Genomic DNA, 24,975 nt, shown 5'->3' with positions numbered 1-24,975 from the left:
AGAAAAAAAGAAAAATACTGGATCACGAAGAGAGAATTTGAGATAAAGTGATACCATAAAGCCAAACAATATTAGGATAATTGAGATCCCAAGAAGACGAAAGAGAGAGGGGCCAGAAACAAATTTTAGCAGAGAACTACCCTAATCTGGAGAAGAAAACAGGCATTCAAGTCCAGGAGGCAGAGAAAACCCCCCCTCAAAATCAACAAAAATAGGTCAACACCTTGACATATAATACTGAAATGTGCGAATCTCAGAAACAAAAAGAAAATCCTGAAAGCAGCATGAGACAAGAGGTCTGCACCTAGAAGCATAAAACATTAGACTGGAGGCAGACCGATCCACAGATACCTGGCAGGCCAGAGGACTGGCATGATATACTCAGGGTGCTAAATGAGGAAAATACGCAGCCAAGAATATTTTATCCAGCTAGGATCTTGTTGAAAATAGGAGAGATAAAAATTTTCCAGTACAAATAGAAACTAAAAGAATTTGTGATCATCGAACCAGCCCTAAAGAAATATGAAAAGAGATCCTTTAAATGAAGAGAGAGCACAAAAGTAACAGATACCAGAAAGGAAAAGAGACAATATACAGAAACAGTGACCTGACAGGTAATACAACGGCACTATATTCATATATTTCAGTAACTGTTCTGAATATAAATGGGCTAAATGCCCCAATAAAAAGACACAGGGTATCATATTGGATAAAAAAAAGCAAGACCCATCAAAATGCTACTTGCAAGAGACTTATTTTGGACCCAAAGACCCCTCCATATTTAAAGTGAGGATGTGGAAAGCCATTTATCATGCTAATGGATATCAAAAGAATGCTGGGGTGGCAATCCTTATTCTCAGTGAAATTAGATTTTAAACAAAAGACTATAATAACAGATGAGGGAGGACATTCTATAGTATTTAAAGGGTCTAGCCAATAAGAAGATTAATGATTATAAATATTTATGCCCCTGACATGGGAGCAACCAAGTATACAAGCCAATTAATAACAAAATCTTAAAAAACACACACCAAAAATAATACAGTAATAGTAGGGTACTTTAACACCTCACTCACTGCTCACTGCGATGGACAGATTATCTAAGCAGAAGATCAACAAGGAAACAAGGGCTTTGAATGACACACTGGACCAGATGGACTTCACACATCTATTCAAAGCATCCCATCCTAAAGCAACAGAATACACATTCTTCTCAAGTGTACATGGAACAATCTCCAGAATAGATAGCATACTAGGTCACAAATCAGGTCTCAACCAGCAACAAAAGACTAGGATCACTACTTGCATATCTTCGGACCACAATGCTTTGAAACAGGAACTCAATCACGGGAGGAAATTTGGAAGAAAACTCAAACACATGGAGGCTAAAGAGCAACTTCCAAAAAAAAATGAACGGGTCAACGTGGAAATTAAGGAAGAATTTTAAAAATTCATGGAAACAAGTGAAAATGAAAGCACAGCTGTCCAAAACCTTTGGGATGCAGCAAAGGCAGTCCAAAGAGGGAAATACACAGCAATACATGCATTTTTCAAGAAACAAGAAAGGTCTCAAATACACAACCTAACCTTATACCTAAAAGAGCTGGAGAAAAAAACAGCAAATAAAGCCTAAGTTCAGCTGGAGAAGAGATTTAATAAAGATTACAGCAGAAATCAATAAAATAGAAACCAAAAGAACAGAACAGATCAACAAAACTGGGAGCTGCTTCTTAGAAAGAATTAATAAGATTGATAAACCCCTGGCCAGACTTCTCAAAAAGGTGAGAGAAAGGACCCAAATAAAATCATCAATCAAAGAGGAAAGACCACAACCAACAGCAAAGAAATACAAACAATTATAAGAACATACTATGAGCAACTACATGCCAACAAATTAGGCAATCTGGAAGAAATGGATGCATTCCTAGAGATGTATAAACAACCAAAACTGAAACAGGAAGAAACAGAAAATCTGAACAGACCCATAAATAGCAAGGAAATTGAAGCAGTCATCAAAAATCTCCCAACAAACAAGAGTCCAGGGCCGGATGGTTTCCCAGGAGATTGTACCAAACATTTAAAGAAGAATACCTATTCCTCTGAAGCAGTTTCGAAAAACAGAAATGGGAAACAAAATTTCCACACTTTTCCTATGAGGCCAGCGTTACCTTGATCCCAAAACTAGACAAAGACCCCACCAAAAAGAAGAATTACAGACCAATATCCCTGATGAACATGGATGCCAAAATTCTCACCAAGATACTAGCCAAAAGGATCCAACAGTGCATTCAAAGAATTATTCACCACAACCAAGTGGGATTTATTCTTGGGCTCAAGGGTGGTTCAAAATATGCCAATCAATCAATGTGATACTCCACATTAGTAAAAGAAAGGACAAGAACCATATGATCCTCTCCTACACACAGAAAAAGCATTCCACAAAGTACAGCATCTTTTCTTGATTAAAACTCTTCGCAGTGTAGGGATGGAGGGAACATACCTCAATATCATAAGAGCCATATACAAAAAGCAAATTATCGTTCCCAATGGGGAAAAACTCAGAGCTTTTCCCCTAAGGTCAGGAACATGGCACGGATGTCCATTATCACCACTGTTGCTCAACATACTACTAGAAGTTCTAGCCTCAGCAATCAGACAACAAAAAGAAATAAAAGGCATCTGAATTGGTAAAGAGGCTGTCAAACTCTTACTCTTTGCAGATGACATGATACTCCATGTGGAAAACCCAAAGACTCTACCCCAAAATTGCTAGAACTCATACAGGAAGTCAGCAAAGTGACAGGATATAAAATCGATGCACAGAGATGAGTTGCATTTCTATACACTAACAATGAGATAGAAGAAAGAGATGAAGGAGTTGGTCCCATTTACAATTGCACCAAAAACCATAAGATACCCAGCAATAAACCTAACCAAAGAGGCAAAGCATCGGTACTCAGAAAGCTGTATGACATGCGTGAACGAAACCGCGGAAGACACAAAGAAATGGAAAAACACTATCCATGCTCATGGATTCGAAGAACAAAATGTTGTTAAAATGTCTATGCTACCTAGAGCAATCTATACATTCAATGCAATCCCTAGCAAAATACCATCAACTTTTTTCACAGAGTTAGAACAAAGAAGCAAGCCTAAGATTTGTATGGAACCAGAAAAGACCCCCCAAATAGCCAAAGCAGTGTTGAAAACGAAAATCAAAGCTAGTGGCATCACAATTCCAGACTTCAAGTTCTATTACAAAACTATAATCATCAAGACAGTATGGTACTGAACAAAAATGGGACACAGAGATCATGGAACAGAATAAAGAACCCATAATGGACCCTCAACCTCATGGTCGATTCATCTTTGACAAAGCAGGAAAGAATATCCAATGGAATAACAACCGTCTCTTCAACAAATGGCGTTGGGAAAATTGCACAGCCACGTGCAGAAGAACAAAACTGGACCATTTCCTTACACCGTACACAAAAATAGACTCACAATGGATCAAAGACCTAAATAAATGGGAGACAGGAATCCACCAAAATCCTAGAGGAGAACACAGGCAGCAACCTCTTCAACCTCGGCTGCAGCAACTTCTTGCTAGACACCTCTCCAAAGGCAAGGGAAACAAAGGCAAAATGAACTGTTGGGACCTCATCAAGATAAAAAGCTTTTGCAGAGCAAAGGAAATAGTAGACAAAACCAAAAAGCAACCAGCAGGATGGGAGAAGATATTTGCAAATGACATTTCAGATAAAAGGCTCATATCCAAAAATCTAGAAAGAACTTGTCAAACTCAACACCCAAAGAACAAATAATCCAATCAAGAAATGGGCAGAACATAAACAGACATTTCTCCAAGGAAGACATACAAAGGGCCAACGGAGACATGAGAAAAATGCTCCATATCACCCGGCATCAGGAAAATACAAATCAAAACCACAATGAGATACCACTTCACACCAGTCAGAATGGCTAAAATTAACAAGTCAGGAAATGACAAATGTTGGTGAGATTGCAGAGAAAGGCAACCCTCTTACACTGCTGGTGGGAATGCAAGCTGGTGCACCCACTCTGGAAAACAGTATGCGGGATCATCAAAAAAGTTGAAAAGTTGAAGATGACCCAGCAATTGCACTACTGGATATTTACCCCAAGGATACAAATGTAGTGATCCGAGGGGGGCACCTGCACCCCAATGTTTATACCAGCAATGTCCATAACAGCCAAACTATGGAAAGACCCAGATGTCCACTGACAAATGAATGGATAAAGAGAATGTGGGTTTTTAAATATATATACATTATGTGTGTGTTTATATATATACACACACACATACACAATTGACTACTACTCAGCCATCAAAATAATGAAATCTTGCCATTTGCTACAACATGGATGGAACTAGAGGGTATTATACTAAGCAAACTAAGTCAATCAAAGAAAGACAATTATCGTATGATCTCACTCATGTGTAATGTAAGAAACAAAACAAAGGATCGGGGAAGAGAGGAAAAAACAGAACAAGACAAAATCAGAGAAGGATATAAATCATAAGAGATTCTTAATCATAGAAACAAACTGAGGGCTGCTGGAGGGGAGGGAGGCAGGAGGATGGGGTAACTGGGTGGTCAACATTAAAGAGGGCACATGATGTAATGAGCACTGGGTATATATTATATAAGACTGATGAATCACTGACCTCTACCACTGAAATCAATAATAAATTATATGTTAATTGAATTTAAATAAAATTCTTTTAAAAATTTAAAAATGCATCACCATCCAGATTTCTCTCATAGAAAGACAGAATAAATGTTTTCCTTATTCCTCCCACTAAGTACAGTTAAAAACTCTAGATATTACTTACATATTAAAAATAAACATAAAAATATTCTGAAAAGCCAAGAAAAGAAGATAAACCAGCCAAGAGAGTCCAGGTTCCTCAGAACCTGGTTAGTGAGTTCACCAGGTTTTCTTTTTGCCTCATATATTCTAGACTGAGTACTGGAGAAACCAGCTATTGTTATTGCCCACTAGAGGAGAGTAAAAAAGCTCCAAGAAAAGCCTGCTTTCTCTAGAAAGACCAAATAAAGGGTAACCTAGCAAGACAGAAAACTCTTAGCTGATAACCACTCTGCCGTAGTCAAACAACACAGAAAGAAAACAAAACAGAACAAAAAAACTGTAGACCCCTCCCCACCCTTGTCAGCCAAAGCCAAGTAGAGAGTGCCTAGACTTCCACCCTCAGAAGGCTGTTATCAATCCCCCAGCTCACCACCACTACTCACATTTTTCCAGCCATGGTGGTGTCAGAGAAGGTCAAGTGGAAAGCCAAGACTGTCCAAGGCCACTTCTGTCAGTGGAGGACACCAGGCAGTACTATTGAGGCATACCTGTCCTTCCATCAAGGGGGATTCAATGGAGGCTTAGTCAGAGTCAACTCCTATCCTACTCAGCAGTAACAAGTGTCAACAGAGACAGAGTGGGGAACTGGACTTAGAGGTAACTCATTTTTCTTTTTTCAGCACAGGTTCTCTCTTTAGTAAAATAAAGTTTAAATGTTAAATGTGTATCAAAGGTCCTCAACCAATATTATATTTTTACTGCTGATACGTCCACCAAGACACAAACACAAATCCTCAGCTTTTAATAACAAGTTCTGAAAAATGTCTGCTTTCTCTTTCTCAGTAACTAAAACAACTTTCTAAAGGCATTTTAGTTGAACCCCCTTATCTTCTTAGAACTACCTTTTCCAGGGACACCTGGGTGGCTAAGTGGTTGAGCATCTTCCTTTGGCTCAGGGTGTGATCCCGGGTCCCAAGGTCCAGTCCCGTATCAGGCTTGGAGCCTGCTTCTCTCTCTGCCTGTGTCTCTGCCTCTCTAACTCTGTGTCTCTCATGAATAAATAAAATCTTTAAAAAAAAAAAAAAAAAAGATTTACATAAAGAAAAAGACCTACCAAAATTAGTTTAACTCTAAAGAGCTAGATCTTACACAAATGCTAACACATTAAAAGCTTTTTTATTGTCTTGCCTTTTACACACAGTTGGCCCACTTTTAAACAGACTTGATTTGTTCTACCACAACCACCAAGAAAACTACAGATTTGGTTTAGAGTAACTGGCTAATCAAGCTAACTGCCTGTCCCATATTTTTCTCATTTTAGTTACTTTCCTCTTTTTGTCTTTCCTTAAAAACTACTAGTTTTTTTTTTACAGAGAAATTTAGAAAGTTCTAACTTATTTACCTATTATTAATATTTGATTTAATAATACCTAGGGGAAAAAATAAACATATTTGTTGACTAACAATTCAGGTGATTTTCTTCTCTGACTTCCCCTTTATAAAATGGGCAGTTCCTGAGCAAAAAACAAAAGCCCAAATAGGACAAAATAATAAATCCATATGTATCTCTATGCAAAGTATAGACACACTCAAAATCTAATTCCTACCAAAAACCCAAACAGGTGGAATTCCTCACATTTACACAGGAAGAAATGCATGTTCCAGAGTAAAACATCTTTAAGGAAGAACACACAGTAAGCATGTGTGTGGATATGGGGGATGAGAGGGTAAGAAGTCAAAGAGAGGTCTATACATCCTGACTCCAAAGGCCATGTTCCTTTCCTAATGCCATGCTATCTTCTTGACATAGCTCCAGTAGAGTAGTTGGCAACCACAACTAACACATTACGCCTACTTTCCCCTCATTTCAAGATTCTTCTCAAAAGCAATGCATTCCTTATCTCCTCTGCGCCCTTGTGGGTTTTTCCAGCCAAACAACCTCCAAGATACTAATGTAGAACACTCAAATTAAAGTACCAAATGCCATTTTCCTCCTTCTACTACTCACTTTTTTTCTTTCAAAGCACTCCTAACAAAATCATCTTCATTCATTCATTTGTTCACGTTTGTCTGTTTTCCCCATTTTATTTGAAAATAAACTCATAAAGAGAAGACCTTCCTATCTTATCCACCATTGTGTCCGTAGCATATATAAAAAATCCTACACAAAGAAAGAACCTCAGTAAATATTTGAACAAATAAATGGCAAACAAAAGAATAAAACAATGGGGAGGCAGGGTATGGGAGGATATGCCATAGTATTGCCACTGATCTTACTGAAACATAGCTCAATAGAGTGCCTCGGAAATCTTTTTTTTTTTTTTTTTTTTTTAAGATTTATTTATTAATTTATTTCAGAGAGACAGACAGAAGAGAGTGCACACAAACACACACATTTGGGGGGGGGGGGGATCAGATAGAAAGGGAAAGAATCTCAAGCAGACTATTCAATGAACAGGGAGCCCAAAGTGGGGCTATATCTCATAACCCTGACATTGTGACTTAAGCCGAAACCAAGAGTCAGCTGATTAACCAACAGGAACCAGCCAGACACCCTAGAAATCTAATTTATCAGGGATACTGAAGAGTCCCATTATCTAAAAAGAACTGAAATCCCTGCTATAACTGCTGCAGGAAGAAACATGTGGTTGGTGAAAACTACAGACTTCAAAAACAGCTTACTGAGAAGATTCCCTTACTTGGTGCTAATGTTGCTGTTAATCTTACTTGCCAGAAAGTAATTTCTTATTTTACTTATATTTTTTTTAAAGATTTTATTTATTTATTCATTAGAGAGACAGAGAACAAGGCCGAGACACAGGCAGAGGGAGAAACAGGCTCCATGCAAGGAGCCCAATGTGGGACTTGGATCACGCCCCGAGCCAAAGGCTTACATCCAACCGCTGAGCCAGGTGTCCCCTTATTTTATTTTACTTATATTTAACATAACTCACTAGCTGGACTACATAAAATTCTATATAAAAGCATTTATTCCTTGTATTATGGCCATCCCTGGAATTTTAATGCTGTTCCTACAATGTAAGCTATTCTATTCTCACAGATACATAGTTAAACCCTGTTTTTCAGTACCATTTCCAGGGATGGAGGCAGAAGAACACGAATGAAACTGATTCCATTCTATATAGTTACCTACAGATAATTTTGAATGAGCATTGCAAGTTCTGCTTCTTTTCCAAGTATCTTATTTGTATTTTCTTTAAGATTTTATTTATTCATGAGAGACAGAGACATAGGCAGAGGGAGAAACAGGCTCCCTGAGGGGAGCATGATGCGGAACTCGATCCCAGAACCCTGGGATCATGAGCTGAGTCAAAGGCAGACACTCAACCACTGAGCCATCCAGACACCCCTTTATTTGTATGTTTTCTGCATGTTTCCATTCCGTCTTTAGTCTTTGAAATGCCCTCACGTCAAATCTCAAGTTTAGTTTTGGAAAAAAGCTTGTTTCCATAAAATTGCATCTTGAGGAAGCAGTCTGAATTTTCTTCTTCAAGGGTTAATTCTAAAAGGTTAACAAAAAGAATTTAATTTTGGAATTCTAACATCTTTCAACTATGATAATGCTACTGGAGAATTTCAATGGCTAAGATTCCTATCATTTTGTCTCTAGATTCTTAAAAGCAGAGAATGTTACAAAATGATCACATTTCTCTAATAACCAGCACATACTATATAAAATACATTTCTCACCTAAAAATTGGCTGACATTTACCTATCACAGAGCTAGCTATCAACTACCAAGTCTGTGGTCTACCAACTATTACCAGAATGACTTTGGGCATAACATATCCCGTCTAACTTTCAAAATGTCAGAATAAAGTGAGATAATATATGGGAATTAGCAAAGTTTTAACAAATAAAAGGTATTATGTCTATTAACTATTCCTAAAAAGAATAATAAATAAATAAATAATAACTATCCCTTTACTTCCACCATTCTTATCTCATTATACTTTATAGCCTCAACTGTCTCCTCTTTAATAAAACCTTTCCTTCTCACTAAGATTAATCCATTAAAGCATTCTATCTTCCCTCTGTCTCTAAAAGCCCTGCTACTTGCCTAATATCTTTTAAATAGTCTTAATACCTTTAAACAATACTCAAAATGCTTAGTCCACTGGCTTTAATCTATACTTTCGTCCTTAAGCCCCATTATACATACCATCATAGAAAAACTTCTGTTCAAAGTAGTCCATTATTTTTACCACAAAACATTTTGTACCTTTGCCAGACATACAGTATACCAATTATTCATCTAACTTCGTATCTTTAAAGACAAACTAAAAAAAAAAAAAAAAGACTAACTCAACTGTTACTTTCAACATCTTTCCTGAAAAATTATTTTTTCCAAGACCCTTCAGCACCCATCGTCTTTACCACACATTTGACATTCAGCCAATAAAGCACTGCAAGTTATTCCTTCTGTTTTCATGCTGCTATCTCCCCCCAAAAAATAAGCTGTGGGAAACTCTCTCACCACACCCCAAAATACTTCATAGTCAATTATTAAGCAACTGTTTAATAAAAGAATGTTTGTTTCATCTCAATTACAAAGACCCAAAAAGTGCCAAGTATCAAGTCACAACACTGATGCTGAATCTCAAAGTTTACTCTAACAAATAAATCAGACACTTGATTCTCTCTACTGTAGTCCAAATCATTGAAGTTGAGAATGTGGAAAGATCTGATAAACTAGCAAGTTTCTTCCCAACTTTGGCTCAATTCTTAAACATTACAGACCCATGAGGAAAGAGTAGACTATTCAATATTTTTTTACATGGAAAAAAATGTAATTACTGCCTAAATATAGCTGTACAAAAAATAAAAGATGGAAGACCTACGCTGAAAACTCAAAACTTTAAAATGAATAAAAACATAGAAGAGTATCTTTAAGTCCTCCCTGCTCTGAAGTTATACTTAGACAAGCCAGAAAAAGCACTGAAGGACAAGAAAAGACACATAAGCAGAAGACAAAGGAACATAAAGTTAACAATATTCACAATAAGAAGTACTACAATGAGAGTGAGCAAGAACTCAATGGAAAAGTGGAGAGAAAGATCTGAACAAGCTAGACACAGGAAAAGAAATTTAAATGGCCAATAAATGTGAAAAGATGCCTAACTTCCCTATATCACAAAAACGAAAACACTGAAATGTGTGGATATTACCGTAGATCTATTATATTAGTATGAAAGAAAGAAAAAAGAAAAGAAAGTCTGATGGTATCAAATGTTTATAAGAACATGGAAAAAAGATACTTTTATCTACTGGTAGGAATTTAAATTGGTATAACTATCTAGTGAGAAATTAGATGATGTCTACTACAGCTGAATATGTGCATACCCTAGGATACAGAAAATTCTCGCTACATATATATAACCTACAAAGGATATTTATTGCAGCGTTGTTTTCAATACCTAAAAAATGGAAAATAGTTCTATTTTACCCCAAAAATGTGGTAAAGACTCAGAATGGAATACTCTAAGACTGTTAAAAAGGAATCTCTACTATACAACTACATGTACATCCCTAAACACCTGACCTTCTGGGGGAAGAAAAATTACACACACTAAAAATACTACTGATTATGTGAAAACCAAATCAAACACAAAATACCAGTGATTATGCAAAAAAAAAGTAGGATTTGGGGCATACCAATTTAGACCTAAGGGCATGCAACTTTGGAACGAGTACTAAAAATGAAAATAAAAGTAAGTAACAATAACTGAAACCTTAGCGAATAGGTAATAAATGGGTAATAAGACTACCAAGCAGATGACAGATTCCTCCATAGCTATTAAAAATGTAAATAAATCAATAAGTAAGGTAGAAAGGCTGGTTTATGGATGCTAAGATAGTGCAGACAGAAGAGGTAAGCAGCAGGATTTAAAAGCTAGAACTCTTTATGCTAGAACTGTCCAACTTTGAGGAAAATACTAGATACAGATGGTCACCTTAACCAAGAAAGAAAAAAGGTTTCACTTAAGGGTGCCTGGGTGGCTCAGTTGGTTAGGCATCTGACTCTTGGTTTTGGCTCAGGTCATGATCTCAGGGTCCTGAGATCAAGCCCTACGGCAGGCTCCATGCTCAGTCTGGAGTCTGCTTGTCCTTGCTCCTCCTTTCTCTCTCTGTAATAAATAAAATCTTAAGAAAAAAAAAAAAGTTCCACTTAAAAGCTAAAAGAACTCCTGTTTACACAAGCAGTCGAGAGTCTATCCCATTCTTACCGCAATTATAATTCTATATTCTTTATCCCAGCTCCCTTTATCTAGAAAACAAACTAACACAACTTTCCCACTATCCTGACATCATCCCTCTATTTACCACTTTTTTAAAAGATTTATTCATTTTTTGATAGGGAGAGTATGCCCACAACCATGTGTGCACGTGGGGGAGGGGCAGAGGTAAAAATCTTCAAGCAGACTCCCTAATGAGCACAGAGTCCCACCTGGGACTCCATCCTACAACCCATGAGATCATGTCCTGAGCTGAAACCAAGACTCAGTCACTCAACCAACTGAACCTCCCACACGCCCTTATTTTCCAATCATTTATGAGCTAACTACACATAAAAATATGTTGTAACAAAAGTGACTATGTTATATATCACATTGAAACCACATTAAGTTTTTAAAAGTTACAACCTAACACAGTAATTATGCGAACGTCTAAATCACACAAAAACTATGTTTATGCACAAGTAAATATCTATAAAACTATGTATTAGAAGGATACATATAATTTCAGAATATGGAAGTTGGGAGGAGAGAGAAATGATAAGGAGGTAACAAACTCAATTTATCTGTAATGTTCTATTATGAAAAGTTAAAACTCTAAAGCAAAAATGCCCAAATGATAACATTCTACGTATAAATTCATGGATCCTTGTTCTATATTCTTTTAAACTATTTTTCAAATCATGTAACGATGAAATAACACTGCAAAGGGACAATGTAATGAACAGTCTGTCACAAAACAAATTTAGTGTCCATAAAGGGTTTTTTTTTCAATAGGCTGCAAAAATTATTTGACCTTTCTATCCATCTTCCAGCCCAACTGAAGTATTAATGCTCTTCACTACAGCTATCTGAAATAACAAAGATGTGAGTTTTTTAGAGAAAGTCTAGTTAGTTCTACCATCTGCTCCACAGTCTAACATTTACAAATTAACACATATACCTTAATGTAACAGTATATTAAGCATAAAAGGCTTATTTCCAAGGAAACAGTGAATTATAAATTCGAACCTTCCCTTAAATTTTCACATACACAGCTGAAGTGATAAAGCCAACTTATTATCTATTGCTGTTGATTATCTGTGGTTAATTTTCTCAATAAAAATTTTACTCTAGAGGGCAGCCCCAATGGCCCAGCGGTTCGGCGCCGCCTTCAGCCGGGGGTGTGATCCTGGAGACCCAGGATCAAGTCCCATGTCAGGCTCCCTGCATGAAGCCTGCTTCTCCCTCTGCCTGTGTCTCTGCCTCTCCCTGTGTGTCTCTCATGAATAAATAAATAAATAAAACTTTAAAAAGAAAAAATTTTACTCTAGAGTAATTTTAGGTTTACAGAAGAGTTAAAAGGTGGAAGAAAAAAAAGAGTTACAAAGGTGTTACACAGCATTCTCATATCCCCATCACTGTTTCCTCTAATGTTCTATTTTGCATAACCATATTACACTTCAAAACTAAGATATTAACACTACTATATTACTGCTAACTAAAACTATTGACTTTATAAAGATTTCATCGGTTTTTACACTAATATATCTATCTTTTTGTTCCAGAATCGAATCCAGGATACCATGATGCATTTGGTCATCATGTCTCTCCTTAGGCTCCTCTAGTCAACAACAGTTTCCCAGTCTTTCCTTGGTTTTCATAACCTTGAAATTTTTTTCAGCATTAGTCAGATATTTTCTAAATATCTTCAATTTGGGTTTGTCTGAATCTTTTTCTCACACTTAGACTGGGATTATGGGTTTAGGGGAAGAATAAATACCACAGAGACGAAGAGGATACATGATTATCAACATAATATATCACTAATGATGTTAGTTTTGATTACTTGGTTAGGGTAGTATTGCCAACTTTCTCTACTGTAAATTTAATATTTTTCTCCTCCATCTACTTTTTAGTCCAGCCCATTCCTCAGGGATGCTTTTGAGGGGAAGGGAGGGAATGGAGGGAAAGGAAATATCTATAAATATTTTTAAATAACTCTGTGAGATTTATCCCTTCTCCCCCATTTATTTGTTTACTCAACTATTTATCAGCATGGACATATGTATATTTATGCTCTACTATGGTTAATAGTCAAATACTGGGTTATTTTGTTGCTTGAATTGTACCAGCTCGGGATACTGGAAGCTCTTTTAGATTGGATCCTATGCTATTCTGACATGGGCCATCACTTTGTGGGTTTTTGTGTTTTGTTTTGTTTTTTTAGCACTTCCTTACTTTCTGGGACTATAAGATGCTCCAAGGTCCATCTTTTATTTTCCTTGCCACAGCCCTACAAGGAGCATAAGGTGCCGTGTTTCCTTTTATTGTAGAATAATATTTAGAAACCAAAATCTGTGCACTGGGTATAGTCATTGCTACTGGTGTGTCACTGTTTCTAGGCCTTATCAGTGGAGAGAGCTGAGAAATATATGTATGTGTATTAACCTAAGTATTAACACATGTATATAAAGATTTCTGCATGTGTTAACATATTTTATTTTTTTTAACATATTTTAAACTAAACATGAGTCATACTGATGTCTCCAACTCTAATTTGGTACTCTGTGATTACTTTTTAATCCCAGATTATGCTTCCCTCTATTATCTAGCATATTCAGACTGCATCCTCTATTCTCAGGCAGTGCATTAAACTCAAGTTCCAGTGTTAGTTGTACTGAATCAGGAAAGTAACACACATTTCAAAATGGAGTCCTGGGCAGCCCGGGTGGCTCAGCGGTTTAGCGCCGCCTTCAGCCCAGGGAGTGGTCCTGGAGACCCAGGATCCAGTCCCACGTCAGGCTCCCTGCATGAAGCCTGCTTCTCCCTCTGCCTGTGTCTCTGCCTCTCTCTCTCTCTCTCTCTCTGTGTGTGTGTGTGTGTGTGTCTATGAATAAAGAAATAAAATCTTTAAAAAAAAAAAAAGAAAGAAAGAAAGAAAACCATAAAATGGAGTCCTATGACAGGTCATCTCCACTACTGGGACAATACATCAGAACACAATTAAGAGAACTATATAAATACTTAGATTTCAACTTATTTTTTAAAGATTTTATTTATTTATTTATTTATTTATTTATTTATTTATTCATTCATGAGAATACACACAGACGAGAGAGAGAGAGAGGCAGAAACATAGACAGAGGGAGAAGCAGGCTCCATGCAGGGAGCCCGACGTGGAACTCGATCCCGGGTCTCCAGGATCACGTCCTGGGCTGAAGGCAGCGCTAAACTGCTGAGCCACCCCACCCGGGCTGCCCTCAACTTATTTTTCTATTACTTCAATATATTATCTTGAAAATTTTCCTTGCCCATTTTCCTTTAAAAAAAGAGAGAGAGAGAGAGAGAGAGAGAGATAAATAAGAGGTCAATGCCACGGCTTACTATATACTGACTACTAATATATCATTTTAAGGATAAGAACAAAGAAATTATGTGGTTTGGCCTATATGACAACACCAGGAAAAGGACAAAGCTGGTGGAACTTGTCTGTATTTTAATCTATATATTCTATTCCAATTTCCAACACTACATTTTAGGTTATAAAAAATAAATTTATAAAACAAAAAATTAAAAAAGTGATCTTCTAAAAGTTCAAGTCCCTATTATAGCTTTTCTCAGTTGTTTCAAGAGATAAAATAACTAACGTGTAGTTAGTTTACCTTATCTGAAAACAATTAACAATACAGCATGAGTTCATAGAGGTAAAACCACAATTAAAATAAATCAAACTTATTCAGGGAACAAATATTTACTAAGTATCCATATTGTGCAAGTGGGTATTACCTATGTAAGGTGAACAAACAAATGAGACACATTCTAGCCTTCACAGAACCTATTATCATAATCTAATGAGACTACTGATACAGCTAGGTATAACAAAACTAATATAGAAAACAAGACAATTTTAAGTGAGGTATAAAGATACTCTTACTTTTTTTTTTCCTTTTCTAAACTACTGAATTCTGTTTGCAAATGATTTAAGAATCTTGATTGTTTTCTGGCAGAGATGACTATAATATTTACTAAAGAAGGAATGTTTGGTGGTTAAAGAGTAGACTGTTACTTTGATAAATGCCTGCTGAAATGCTGAAACTTAATAGGATTCTAAGATATTTGCAGAAGGGCTGCAAAAGTAACAGTATACAATTAGACTTGAGTCAACTCTCCTAGATCTCAGTTCAGATTCTAATCTTCTTAGCTAGCCAACATTGGGTAAACCATGTAAACTCTCATCTGTATGTCCCCATATTTAAAATGGGATTATCATCATTTTCATTTTCATTATTTAAATATTTAAATATTTAATATTTAAATATTTAAAATGGGATTATCATCATTATCATCCGCCCTACTTACAAGACCTATAGGCTCAAATGAGAATGTACACAGCAAAACTACTTTGTAAATTAAAGAGTGCTACCCAAATGCAAAGTATTATTTATTTTTTTAAAAAGATAGACAGGTAGATACATACGTACACATATAAACACACGTGTACACACGTATACACCATGCTATTATCCATCAGGACACCAAGCAAACGTAGAATAAAAAATTTAACTTCAACAGTTTAGTTTTTAAAATAGAAGGATTTCTGGGATGCCTGGGTGGCTTAGCGGTTGAGCGTCTGCCTTCAGTTCAGGGTGTGATCCCAGTCCTGAGGTCGAGTCCCACATCAGGCTCCCTGCATGAAGCCTGCTTCTCCCTCTGCCTGTGTGTCTCTATCTGTCTCTGTGTATCTCTCATGAATAAAATAATAAAATAAAATCTTTTTAAAAAGAATACAAGTATTTCTTAAAGATCAAATCCTATGAAGCAACAGTTAGAAATTTAAGTGAAGGAGAGTACTTACCTTAACAAAATTATCAGGAAACATTCCTCTTCTCCCATTTAGCTCTCCTTCTAGCCATCCTTCCTCCTGTAGTTTTTTCACATTCCTGATTATTTCACCAACCCGAATAGTTAATTCATCATCATGTACAGCATCGTAGTCATACTCCACAATATAGTCAACTAAAAAAAAAAAAAAGAAATGTCTAAAACTTAATTCACAAAATACAATAACCATATTAATAAGCTTAAAACTAAGGAACCTATTTAACAATAATAATATTACAAAGACATTATCAAAGCTTCGATGATTTTAAATATTTGGCTACATTTGCAAACCTCTTGATTACCTTAGTACAAAGCACAGTATAAATTTTAAGCAGAAGCCTCAATGCACTATATAATTCATGTCATAAGTTGTTCCTATGGCCAGATGTATATATTGTTTATGATAGACAATCTCTATAATGGTCCCTATGATCTCCATCTCTTGAGATTCATGACCTTGTGCAGTAACCTCTCCTTGACAGCAGACATGACTTCCAACCAACAGAATATGACAAAGATGATAGACTGTATATGATTACACAAGATTATAATGTCCATCTTGCTGGGAAACTCTCATACTTGCTAGCTTTGAAGATGCACGCTGCTTTGCTATGAGCTGGCCTATCAAGAAACTGATGAAGGTCTCTGGCTGACAGCCAGCAAAAAACTGAGGGCATCAATCCAACAGCCCACAGAGAACTAAATGACGCCAACAACCATGTAAGCTTGGAAGCAGATCCTGCCCCGGTTAAGAACCTTGACTGCAGGCTTGCAGAGTACCCAGCTAGTCACACATAGACTTAATGAATCACAAAACCTATGAGATAATAAAAAGTGTGTTGTTTTAAGCTGCTAAGTTTATGGCAATATTGTTACTACACAACAGAAAATGAATACACTCTGAAGTAAACATTTTAATAAGGATCCATTTTACTGCCTTTAAGTACAGAATTTTAGATTATAGGACATCATATCTGCATACTATTAATACTTTATAGGTTCAGTACAAGAAAAGCAATAACAGATTTCCTACTCAAGACAGCAGACTAGCCATACCTCTATTCATCTTTTCTTCCTCCTCTAAGACTGGTTTTTTAAAAAGAACACACACACACACACACACACACACACACACACACAGAGCTACAAGAAAAAAGAAAAGGGAAAAGGATTATAGGCAGACACTGTTGGTTGCCAAACCAACAGCCATTCCTACACTGACTCCCACCCTCCTTCCTTTCTTATTGAACCTTGATTTTGTTTTTTTTTTTTTTTTTTTCTGAGTCTTTGTACTTTTACAAATGAGGCTTCCCTCGGTCCCAGAGGGTTAAATCCTCACTAGTCCAGGCCAGGATTTTGTAAATACTAATGTACAATCAAGTCATCTTGTTGCATCTTGCTTAAATGTGGACTCTGAAAAAGCCCTGGATATCTAATGCTGCTGGTCAAAGAGGCAAATGTCTAAAGAGACTTTATTTACTAAAGAGACTTTATTTACTAAAGATAATTTATTTATAGTAATTTCACATACATAAACACATGTGCATGCACACACACATGCAAAGACTGGTTTTCAAATACACATGTGATAGATGGATTCTAACCAATAAGATATGAGCAGGGGTTTGGGGAAAGTTTTACCCAACCTTAAAAACAATACACAAGGAAAAAAATGTCCTCCTGCAAACTTTGGATGTTCCTCAGTGAGAATGTAATGCCCAGAGCTGCTATAACTACTTAAGACAAAAAAGAGAAAGAGACAGAGAGAGAGAGAGAGAGAGAGAGAGAGAGAAACTGATTGTCTCAATCCCTTCTTAAGACAAGAAAAAGATTAGGATGAAAAAGAAGATGAAAATGACCTAGATGTTCGCTAGATTCATCAAACTGATCAAATTAACTAACCCTGAGCTACATTACCTTTAGTTTTCTTGTTACAAAAGTAGTTTTCTCTCAACTTTTAGATTTATGTATTTATTTTAGAGAGAGTCTAGAAAAAGCGAGGGTCAGAGGGAGAGGGAGAGAGAATGTGAAGCTGACTCCACTCCACACTGAGCACAGAGCCCAACTCAGGGCTTGTGAGATCACAACGTGAGCTAAAACCAACAGTCAGACACTTAACCAACTGTGCCACCCAGGGGCCCCAGTTTTTCCTTAACTTTTAAGTAAATTTTATATAGGATGTCTATTTGTAGCCGAAAACATCCCAATTGGAGAAGAAAACCAAAGAAATTTTTCAAGTTCATGAAAATGAATCTATAATTAATAAAGCCAGGAATAGAAAGCCCAGAGAATTTCAAGAAACTGTAACTGAGATACCAAATTACTCTGCAGAATCCTATAAAAGCTAGAAATTCAGAAAAGGAGGCCTTTTGAGAAATGCAAAACTTAAAATAGGGGAATTATCTCTACTTGGAAGAGCTAACACTATCAAGCACAATAGCTCTAAGACAATAAGGTTAAGTAGGCAGGCATTTTTCTCTGAAGGCCAAAAACTAAAAAGTTAATCCTCACCCTCCACGCCCCCCTCCCCACCACAGAGTTTGAGGAAACTAGTATAGCTCCTACGGACGAATGATGGTTTCTTAGAGAAATGACTACTGATTTCCGGAACTTAGAGGTCCCCACAGCAATGAGCAGCTCCCCTTCTGATAACTGTAAAATAAAATGCTAACTCCTACCTACCTAGTATCCCCAGCTTATTATTTTTATTTATTCATAAATATGAACAGACTAGTTAATCATGAAAAACCATAATAAAATAAAAAATTACTCCTGGATGAAACATACACCCACTTCCCCCCTTCAACCCTTCACAACAATTTAGTCCTAAAGCCATTAGGTGTAGAAGAGCACAGTGGGGGAAAAGGGGGGAAGGAAGGGGAGGGGGAGTGGGAAGAGTCTGCTGTGAGAAGTCAGAGAGCAAGAAGAGTAAAACAGGTATCCAAAACTGGGGTGGGAGTAGAGGGAGAAGTCAAGCTATTAGAACCACAGTACAGTAAGGAGAGCATTCACAAATGGGGGTTTCCCTGGTACAGCATATCACTACTCTAAGGCAAGGTGATGAGGGCATCTATATAGAGGGAACCTGACATGGTGTATTAGAACCCAAGCACAGTGGAGAGGGCACCCAAGCTGAGGGGTAGCTTGTAAGGGATATCAAAAGCCAAATGGTGTTGGAAGTAGGTGGCAGATTTCCACTCAGAGATTCAATACTGTGATACTTAATGAGAAGTACCACCAGGAACTTATGGGTTTGAATACATATGCACACACATAAAACACAAATACACACCCCAGCTTTGTCCACTGAAAGGGCCTGAAAACAGCCAACAGTCCAATGGCAATGAGCAAATCTAATGCTGAGATCTTAAAAACACCACTTTTTACTAAAAAGAACTAGGAATCCTTGGAAAGACAGGCAATTCCACCATTAAGGCAGGAAAAAGTACAAGATAAGCTTGGGATGCAGCACTGTGCCACAAAGCAAAGAAGTTAAAAAATATAAGGTTAATGCCAAAGGATAGAAAGAAGTGGTATCAAAAGGGCTCCTACTACTGGCCAAATCACGGCAATTTGAGCATCAAAATAAACAATTATGGTAACAATATATCTCACTGAATAAAGTAAGAAACCATGAGCCCATGCATTTATAAACAAATATTAATTTTTTAATTCTATGGTTGGATTGTGATTAAGTATAAAATCATGGTTTGTAGAAAATACACACTAAAATATTCAGGAAAAAGGCATCAGTTAGGAAAAATGTCTTTGTACTATACTTATTTCTACAACTTGCCATTTCAAAACAAAAATTTGAAACATGTAAAAATTTGTATCCTCAAGAGATACAACCAAGTTCATAAAATCAGAATGCTATTTAAAAACATCAGAAAATTAAAAAAAAAATTAGAAATTTGTATCTTTCAGGGGTCAGAGCAGGGAGCCTGCCTCTCCCTCTGCTTCCCTCTCTGTCTTTCATGAATAAATAAATAAAATCTTTAAAAAAATGAAAAAGAAATTTGTGTCTTCCAACATGTCTCATTAACTTTTTTTTTCTTATGGAGAGGTGGAGACAAATCCAAGAAAGTTTTCCACAAAAGATAAAGCAAAAAAAACATAAAAGACAGATGATCAATCCAGACAATTCAACATCCAATTAACAGTTCTAGGAAAAAAAAGAAAATAAAGAACTGACAATGAAATAATACACGAAAATACTCCAAAGCTAAAAGAAACAAATCTTCAAAGAGATCTGTGAATTTCCAGTACAATAACAAAAAAGTACTCACATCTAGATGAAATTTCGTAACAAAAATAAATATATCCTACATAACTCTCTGAAAAGAAAGACAGTTCAACTACAAAAGTATGAGAGTCATCATCAGAAGACTTCTCATGCAGGATACCATATTCTACGGGAAAAATAAAAAGACAAGGCCACTTAAGTATTAAAGGAAAATGAATTCCACACTCAGCCAAATCAGCAGGCAAGTATAGGGTGTAACATTTTTATACCGGCAAGGAAAAGGAAATTAACTCCTACATATGACCTTACATGTTATCCAGTAAAATAAAAAATATTTAACAAAGAGAGGAAGACATGAAATCCAAGAAACAGTAAAGCCAATCTCGGAGAGTAAGATGGCAACTGTGCAATAGATCTAAGAACAGTCTAGACTAAGCAGGAGACCAAAAGTTCTAGTAGGTATTTGGGGGCAAGGAGGAAGGAGGAATAGACTGCATATTAGTTAACTTTAGATTTTAAAAGCTGCTCATGCATGTGGTAATCACTAAAATAATAAGTATAAAATGCCAAACAAAAAATATTGGACTTGCAGTTTCAGCTCCAATGTGTGAAAAAACTTGCAAGTTGTCACTCCCATCGCTACAACAAGAAAAAAGCTAAACAAACTGAAAGTCAATGACTATTCCTGGACTCATCAGAGAATTGAGGACACAAGGCAAACTGCCAGTTCAAGATATGGAGGAGACAGACATATTCAGGAAGTCAAAACCAAGAACTATTAGATCACCTCAAATACAAACAATGGAACCATAAACTGATAAGAACATTATTATTAATTTCCCAAGGCTGTCATAACAATCACAAACCAGGTGACTTAAAACAATAAAACTTTATTCTTTCACATTTATAGCTCTGGAGGCCAGAGTACAGAATCAAAGTATCAGCAGGGTTGGCTCTTTCTAAGACGTTGAGAAAGAACTGCTTCACACTCTGCTTTGGCTTCTGGAGGCTGCCAGAAATCTCTGGCATTCCTTAGCTTGCATAATTCCAATCTCTGCCTCCACGTGCACATGACCTTGCCCTTTTGTGTGTCTCAAATCTCTCTCCCCTTACTCTTGATAAGAATACCACTTGCTGGATTTGTGGTCAGTCCTAAAACCAGGGCAATATTATCTTAAGATCCTTAGTTACAGCTGCAAAGACTTCATTTCCAAATAACATCACATTCATCTGTACCAAGGCTTAGAACTTGGACAGACCATTTTGGGGCCAGAAAAGTTAATCCACTGTTAACACCTAAATGGTAATTTTGATGAACTACTACAGGCTGAACATGGAATAGCATCACAGTAGGAAACTTCTGGCAACCATAGTCTTAGGGGAATCACATGTTTTCATGGGTTTTACCTCCAGGAACCCCACCAGATTCTCTGAGTTTATGAACCCATAAAAATCTCCTGTGCTTTTGACAAGGAGGAAAGTAAACTAAGTCACTGTAAAGTAATCAGAAACCAGTCCCACAACACAAACCCACTGAAAGTTTGAGATTTAATTATAACATTATAGGATGCTCCTTTCCCCTACACTTTTCCATCATGTAAGCAGGGCTCCAGTATATTAAGAGCTAACTACTGCTGAAAGAGTTATTGCATGGTACAGATTCCATCTGAAGAGAAGTTCTTAGGAAACCCCAAAGACAGCCAGGAAGACAAAAAAGGACACTAAAGAAATGTGAAGCCTCTGGCACCTACACCTAGAACAAACATTAAACAAAATACAACTCTTGGACAGACTAATATAAAACCTCACACTCAAGATCTGCTTATCTCAGCCCTATTCCCTAATACATAATGTCCAACTTTCAACAAAAAACTATACATCATGCTCTTAAAAAGGCAAGAAAAAACACAAAAGCAAAGCAAGCATCAGAGCCAGACTGAAACATACTACAAATTTTGGAATCAGACAAAGAATTTAAAATAACTTTGATTATTAATACATTAAGGATAATAATGGGGGGAATAAAAGACAACACACAAGAACAGATAAGCAGACAGAAACTCTAAAATCATAAGGAAATGAAAGAAATCAAGAATATTAACAAAAATAAAGGAAGCCAAGATGGCAGATCACTGCCCCAGAAAATGAGGAGTAGGTGCTAAGAGGGAAAAGTGGGCACCTCGGTAAGGGTAGTGTGTCTCAGAGGGGATCCATGTTAGCAGAACCTCAGAAGGAGGTGCCAGGCAAGGTGGGATGCTGGCCAGCTGGCTGGGGTCCTAAACTGAAGGGACAAGTGGCATGCTCAGCATCCACAACTTGCCTCAGTTTTCTCAACTTCAGGCTCCCTTCCACTGTGCCTCTATGCCCAGAATCAACAACTTTTCAACCTTCTTCTCTCCCAACCCTTGGACTCCATGTAGGACAGGGATCAGAAACTTCTAGCACTGACACAGGGCCCTGAAGGGTTAACAGGCAGCCAGTAGGGCTCCCAGTGCCTAGGAGGAGGGAACTGTGGAAGGGGAAGGTGGAAGGGACTGGGCAAAGAGGGACAAGCTCTCTGTACCTCTCCCCATCTCCTCCCTCTGCCATTGCCCATTCAGTGCTAGCAGCCGTCCTTAAGCACCAAGGCAAATAACAACTAAGGTCACAAAAAAAAAAAAAAAAAAAAAAAAAAAAAAACCAGGATTATAAAATACTACCATGGAAAATTATATACCAACAACTTGGTCAACTTAGAAGATATGAATAAATTCCTAGAAACAAACAATCTTTCAAAACTGAATCAGGGAGAAACAGAAAATCTGAACAAATGACCAATCATGAAATTCAACAAAGGCCAGGACCTTCACAATTGAATTCTACAAACATTTAAAAAGTTAATACCTATTCTTCTCAAACTATTCCAAAAAATAGAAGAAGGAAAGCTTCCAAACTTCATTCTACATGGCCAGCATTACTCTAATACCAGAACCAATAACACTACAAAAAAAGCAAACTATAGACCAATTATCTCTGATGAACATAGATGGAGATACCCTCAACAAAATATTAGCACACTGCATTCAACAATAAAAGAACCATTCCTCATCAAACAAGATTTATTCTAGAGATGGAAGGATGGTTCAGTTATCCACAAATCAATCAACATGATATATCACATTAACAAAATAAAGAATAGGGCAGCCCTGGTGGCACAGTGGTTTAGCGTCGCCTGCAGCCCAGGGCATGATCCTGGGGACCCTGGATTGAGTCCCACGTCAGTCTCCCTGCATGGAGCCTGCTTCTCCCTCTGCCTATGTCTCTGCCTCTCTCTCTGCATCTCTATGAATAAATAAATAAAATCTTAAAAAAAAAAATAAAATAAAGAATAAAACCCATATGACACATATGGGTTGCAGAAAAAGCATTTGATAAAATTCAACATCAGTTTATGATTTTAAAAAAAAACCTCTCAACAAAGTGGATTTAGAGGGAACACACTTCAACATGATAAAGGCTAGACATACTGAACCCATAGCTATTGTCATACTCACTGGTGAAAAATTGCAAGATTTTAAGATTAGGAAAGAAAGAAAAAAAAAGAAAAGGAAAGGAAAGAAACAAAGAGAGATCAGGAACAAGATAAGGATGCCTACTCTGGCCATTTTTATTCAAAACAGTACTAGAAATCCTAGCTATAGCAATCAGACAAGAAAAAGTAATAAAAGGTATCCAAATTGGTAAGAAGTAGAACTATCACTGTTTCCAAATGATGTAAGCCTACATTTAGAAAAACCTAAAGACTCCTACAGAAAATGTTACAGAATAAATGAATTCAGTAATGTTGCAGGATACAAGATGAATATCCAGAAATGTGTTACATTTCTATACACTAATAAAATAGCAGAAAGAGAAATTAAGAAAATAATCCCATTTATAATTGCACCAAAAGGAATAAAATAGCTACAAATAAAATTAACCAAGGAAGTAAAAAATCTACACTGTGATAATTATAAAACACCAAAGGAAAAAAAGTGAAGACAACACAAATGGAAAGTTATACTACACTCATAATGTAAAATAATACTATTAAATGTCCCTACTAGGGATGCCTGGGGTGGCGGGCACAACAGTTTGTCTCAGGATATGATTCCACATCCAGGGACAGAGTCCTGCATCAGGTTCCCTGCGAGGAGCCTGCTTCTCCCTCTACCTATGTTTCTGTCTCTCTTTCTCCATGTCTCTCATGAATAAATAAATAAAATCTTTAAAAATAAATAAATAAATAAATAAATGTCCCTACTACTTTAAGCAACCTACAAATCCAATGCAATCCCTATCAAAATACCAAAAAGTTTTTCCACAGAACTAGAACAAATAATCCCAGCACTTGTAGGAAATCACAAAAGACCTTGAATAGCCAAAACAATCTTTTGAGAAAGAAAAAGCAAAGCTGGAGGTATCACAATCCCAGATTTTAAGATATACCACAAAGTCATAATAATAAAAACATTTTGTATGCTATTCACACAAAAACACTCAGAACAATGAAACAGGATTGAAAGCCTAGAAATAAGCCACACTTACATGATGAATCAATCTACAACAAAGAAAGAATGTACGATGTAGAAAAGACGGTCTCTTCAATAAATGGTGTTGGGAAAACTGAACTGCGAAATAAAACTGGACCACTCTCTTACACCAGACAGAAAAGGAACTCAAAATGAATTAAACATTAAATAAGAGACCTCAAGCCATAATGTTCCTTTAAAAAAA

General features: G+C 36.7%; 1 protein-coding gene across 2 annotated transcripts in view; it reads right to left on the bottom strand.

Annotated features, from left to right (window-relative positions):
- CD2AP (CD2 associated protein) overlaps positions 1–24,975 on the bottom strand; it is a 146,056-nt gene that overhangs the window by 98,092 nt on the left and 22,989 nt on the right. For both annotated transcript variants that reach the window (XM_038554264.1, XM_038554266.1), the window contains exon 2: positions 15,949–16,109. In XM_038554264.1, the coding sequence (XP_038410192.1) occupies positions 15,949–16,109 (161 nt within the window). The remainder of the gene's footprint in view (positions 1–15,948; positions 16,110–24,975) is intronic.

This window comes from Canis lupus, chromosome 12 (genome assembly GCF_011100685.1).
Source record: "Canis lupus familiaris isolate Mischka breed German Shepherd chromosome 12, alternate assembly UU_Cfam_GSD_1.0, whole genome shotgun sequence".
Lineage (NCBI taxonomy): Eukaryota > Metazoa > Chordata > Mammalia > Carnivora > Canidae > Canis > Canis lupus.
Note: the sequence above shows the minus strand (reverse complement) of the source record. Positions and strands in the feature narration are given on the sequence as shown.